Genomic DNA, 4,907 nt, shown 5'->3' on the forward strand with positions numbered 1-4,907 from the left:
AATTCACCGTATACTAGAACGACCCTTATATCTTTTGTCAATTATTATCGAATTCACTTTTATCATAGAAACTTTAAATCAAAGAAAAAATACTAAAAAATAGCAAAAAAAATAAACAATACACGAGCAGAAAAATTATCATATTTCCATCAAATTGAAAAATATTCGAACATAAAAATTTTAAAGAAATACTAAAAAAATTTGAAAAACATTAAAGACTGAGAACAAAAAAGAAGTAAAAAATACAAAAAAAATATAGCTGAATATAAAAAAAACTCAAAATTCACACCATTTACTATTTAAATCTAAATTACAAAAACAAAATAGTAAAAATTTTTAAGCACAATAAAAAAATTTTAAAAACACTTTTACTTTTGAATGAAAAGGAAAAAATAAAAAAAAGAGTAGAAGAAAATGGAACACAGTTAGCGACGAGTAAATAATTCATAGAGGACGAATTGATAATTAGCAGAGATCGAAATAGGAGATAGAAGTACTAGTTTTAGAACTCAAATTTGATATATTAAAATTTAATTTAAAAAAATATAATAAAGATTTTTAACCAAAAAACAAAAAAATTTAAAAAGATCTTTTATCTTTGGATAGAAGAAAGAAAATAAAAAATTAATAAAAAAATAAAAATAAACTATTAAAGTTGGAAGAACTACAGGAAGAGACTGAAATAAAGAATTGGAGGCATTGGCTTTGTATCTTTTCCAATACGTGAGTGAGAGTCTAATTCTAATGGGTGAGAAATAAAAAAAAAAAGGTAAAGAATCCAACACTATAAATTAGAAGATCCACAACTAAAAATTCCGTATTTTGAATTAGAAATATTTTTTATTATTTTTAATTGAAAAAACTAAAAAAAATATTATTTTCATTTTGTATTTCTTTTTAAAAATATTTTTACTAAAAATAATTTTAAAATATTCAACCAAACATATTTTTATATTTTATTTATATTTTCATTGAAAATGAAAATAAAAATAGCCAAAACCAATTGGCCCTAAACTTTTCTAATTTGCATATAGTTGTCTTTAATATGTATTCCATTGAATGTTGTACAATATCATCTCCCACATACACCAAATATACATAGAAAGAAACCACCACAGAAACATATAATATTCAAACAAAGGAGAGAAAATAAATCTCCATACGAATTCCAATAAACTTTTAGTTGGCAGAGGTAGCTTTATAAGCGAGAGCCCATTTTTGCTGTTGAGCCTTGGCAAATAAAATAAGCCTGTCAATCTCAGGAAGAGTTCCGGTCACAGCCGAATTCGCAGTGAAATTGGCAGCCCAATTCACCAGCCCCGGGAATTTGTCATCTACAAGTACCTTCTTTCCATTAATCTCTTCTATCAGACCAAGAACAGGCAAGAAGCTCCCAAACATAATGTCAATGAGTCCAATCTTGTTCCCTCCAAAGAACGACTCTCCTTCACTGTATTTGTTGAATGGCTCTTCCAACCTCACAAGTATTTCTTCCTCCAATTGCTCAAAGTCTGGCTTCTTTTTTTCTACATCTTCACCAGCTTCTAAAATGCTCTTCGTGCAAACAAATAACTACACCCAAATTTAAAATGCAACACATAAATTGACTGAAGACTAAAATATAAAAGGAATAGACAAGAAGAAGGATGTAAGACTTATATTTGGATTGTTTAGGATTTTTTGCTTTCAGAAATCATTTTTTATTTTTGAATTAAATTAATAATGATATTTTTTTTAAATTGTGAGCGCTGTCGTAATTTTTAAAATGTGAAATGATTTAATTTAAAGAGTAAAATTCGAATCGTCTGATTTTTGAAAAGTATAGAAATTGAACTGTTTGATTTTTGTATTTATATCCCTCAATTTGTGTCTAAAAAATTAAAATTGAGGTACACAAAATAAAAATTTTTGATTTGTATACCTCAAAATTTTTTTATTTTTTTAAATACAAATCAAAAATTTTTTGTATCTTTTACAATTTTAAAAATATCAAAAATTATAATATTAAAATAAATCACTCTCATTCTATTTTTATATTTAAAACCTCTAGAAATTAGTAGGAAAAACACAAATTTAAATAAACTTTTTTATTCCTAGCAGCTAATGAAGTAATGATCTACGTATGATTTTAGGTTTTATAACATTTTAGTAACTTTTACGGGGTTCTAGATTATTATCTTTTATACACCACTTGATCAAAACAAAATAAAAGGAAAGAAATAGATAAAGGAGAAAAAGACAAGAAATTGATTTTCTCTTCTCTGCAAATCAGAAAACTCAAACAAGAAATTGAAGTATGAACTATGAAACATGGACGTCTTAATTATCATTGTATATTTTTTTTTGTCTCTAATCTTTTTAAATACATTAGAAATATATATATATATATATATATATATATATATATATATATATTTTAACCTTTCTATTTTCTATTTAGTGTGATTCCATTTATTTTTCCTCGATAACTTTTTTTTTCCTTTTAGAATGTGAAAAACAACTAATTGCCAACATATACAATAACGGTAAGCAATTTGCAAATCACAGATGGGAGTTAGAAAACAGATCGAAAGAGAAGAGAAGAGTTGAGAATTTTCTCAATGCATAACAGAATGGAAAAATCCTAGCAGTGAATCATGTGGTTAAACCTTATATACTAGCTAGCCTCATAATTAACCTAAGCCACGCGCTTAAATAACAACCCTTAACTAACTCTCACTCACTTCATGATATCTAACCACTTCTTCTAACTAACTCTCAGCTAACTTAATTGACATCTGGCATAATTCATCTACACTAAACTGCTAATGGATGGGGTTTCACTCACTTCAATATGAATTCAGGAAGAAAACTTCTAGAATCTATAAGGAAATTAAAAAATTTCAAGAAATATAAAGTAACAAAGTAAATAACTAACCACTATTAAATTCATAATCTCTATCATGTGTGAATTTTATTCCCTTAATTTATAAGTAATTAAGATTTTACTTATTATTTTACCAATTTTTTTTCTTCAAAAAAGCTTGATCCATGAATCCAAGATACTCACAATAACTATCTAATCCTTTATTTTCTTTAACAAGAATACAAATGCAAAAAAGAGTAGGCCTTTGATTTCTTAGTCAATATAAAGTTTGATTTGCATGATGATGATGATGAGAACCAATTTTGTTTTATTTTATTCCTAACATTGATTTATCAAAACCTTCAGAAAAAATCACAAAAGTTTAAACTCATACATGAATAATTTGAAAACAATAAAAGACCTCTTTAAACAAAAGAGGCATTTTATATTATATTATGATTTCAATTTTAATACATTGACAATCTATTATTCAACTATTTATTATATTCTTTTTTAAATAATTATTCACATAATTAATATGAAAAATACGAATTTAGAATTTTTAAATTTCAAATTTTCATTTTAAAGTATAAAGTGTGATCTTTCACCATTTATTTCATAAATAAAATTAAAAAAAGTATTAAAAAAAATTATTCAAGAACAAAAAATCACACTTTACTCTTTAAAATAAAATTTAAAATTTAAAAACTAAATTCTTATATTATTACATATTAGTTATCATGGGCGTCATGCCCCTTTTTAAATATCCAACCGTTTTTTTCCTTTTTTGTGTCGAAAAATTAAAATGGTCAAATATCATGCGCGTACCCGGTTGAATATATAAGAATAACAATAATAATAATAATAATAATAATAATAATAATAATAATAATTAATAAAATAAAATAAAGATACCTTTTCATCAATATAGGAAACCCAGAACGTAGCAATTGCTCTGTCATAAGCATCTCGAGGAAGAATAGAAGGACCATTGGACCAAACCTCATCAATATATTGAAGTATGATTAAGGATTCACATATGGGTTTGTCACCATGAATTAGAACTGGGATTTTCTTGTGCACAGGATTGGAACGAAGAAGAAGATCACTTTTGGAGTTCAAGTCCTCTTCAATGTTCTCATATTCCAATCCTTTGATGTTAAGTGCGATCTTGGCCCTTGTGGCCATTGGACTGTACCACGCACTCAAAAGCTTCAAGTCACTATTTTTTTCTGCCATCAAATTATTGAATGCCTACTAAAAGCGGTTACGGATCGGAAAGTAGGAAACTGGGATATTTGTTGGGTTACCGCGTTTACCAAGCAAAGCATTGACTTATATAAAGATGGCTAATTAGACATCTGTGGTCTCGCCACTTGACATGTGTTAATAATTTTTTGGATGACTACCAAAGTAGCCTGCGTAAAAAAAATCTCGAATGACAATAAATAAATTTCAAATTATATATATTTTTTATAAGTAACAAAAAAAATTTATATTTAATAATTATACATTGAATCTGAAATTTTATGAAAATATTTGAATAATTATTTAAAAATATAAATTTAGAACAAAATTTACAAAAATAATTTTTTATGTTGGTTTGTTTTTGTTGATTAATAAATGAGTGAGTCACAATGTCACACAGAGTTAAACATGTATATGATGCTTTTAGATTTTCGTATTCTACGAGAGATTGTCATCTCGTCCTAAGCGAGAAGCAGACATGGTAACACGTGTCTTTGTTTGTGTCAAATAATAAGTAGAACATATTGTAATAATATAATAAAGTTGTTAACAAAAAGATTTAATAAGATTAACTTTATAATCATGTGAAAGAAAAGGCTGATTTTTTGGTTATTGAAAGTGTGAATGTGTTGTGTTGGGTTATGAATCATAGAGGTGTAATACTAATACGTGGGACAGCTTTTTTTTAGAGATGATGTTAAGAAGTTGGACCATCTGATTTCATTATTTTTAAAATTTTGTTTGTAAATCGGAGGGTCCGTTTTGCATAGAGAAGAGATCTGGACATTCACATAAAGCTTATTGGATTATGCAA

At 26.4% G+C, this 4,907-nt stretch overlaps 1 protein-coding gene across 1 annotated transcript; it reads right to left on the reverse strand.

Moving 5' to 3' along the window:
• Nucleotides 1–1,003: 1,003 nt before the first annotated feature.
• On the reverse strand, nt 1,004–4,479 carry LOC112800970 (glutathione S-transferase U17). Its single transcript, XM_025843437.2, has 2 exons — nt 3,761–4,479; nt 1,004–1,572 (listed from the first exon to the last, which is right to left on the reverse strand). The coding sequence occupies exons 1-2, from the start codon at nt 4,082–4,084 to the stop codon at nt 1,180–1,182; spliced, it is 717 nt and encodes a 238-aa protein (XP_025699222.1). The 5' UTR covers nt 4,085–4,479; the 3' UTR covers nt 1,004–1,179.
• Nucleotides 4,480–4,907: the final 428 nt, after the last annotated feature.

The sequence above is a fragment of the Arachis hypogaea genome, chromosome 5 (assembly GCF_003086295.3).
Source record: "Arachis hypogaea cultivar Tifrunner chromosome 5, arahy.Tifrunner.gnm2.J5K5, whole genome shotgun sequence".
Taxonomy (NCBI): domain Eukaryota; kingdom Viridiplantae; phylum Streptophyta; class Magnoliopsida; order Fabales; family Fabaceae; genus Arachis; species Arachis hypogaea.

Bases quoted from the DNA above. Each gene is read 5' to 3' on its own strand.
- LOC112800970 (XM_025843437.2), bottom strand. From the start codon at position 4,084: ATGGCAGAAAAAAATAGTGACTTGAAGCTTTTGAGTGCGTGGTACAGT. The intron at 1,573-3,760 runs GTATCTTTATTT...ATTTGGGTGTAG, and splicing joins TTTCCTATATTGATGAAAAG to TTATTTGTTTGCACGAAGAG.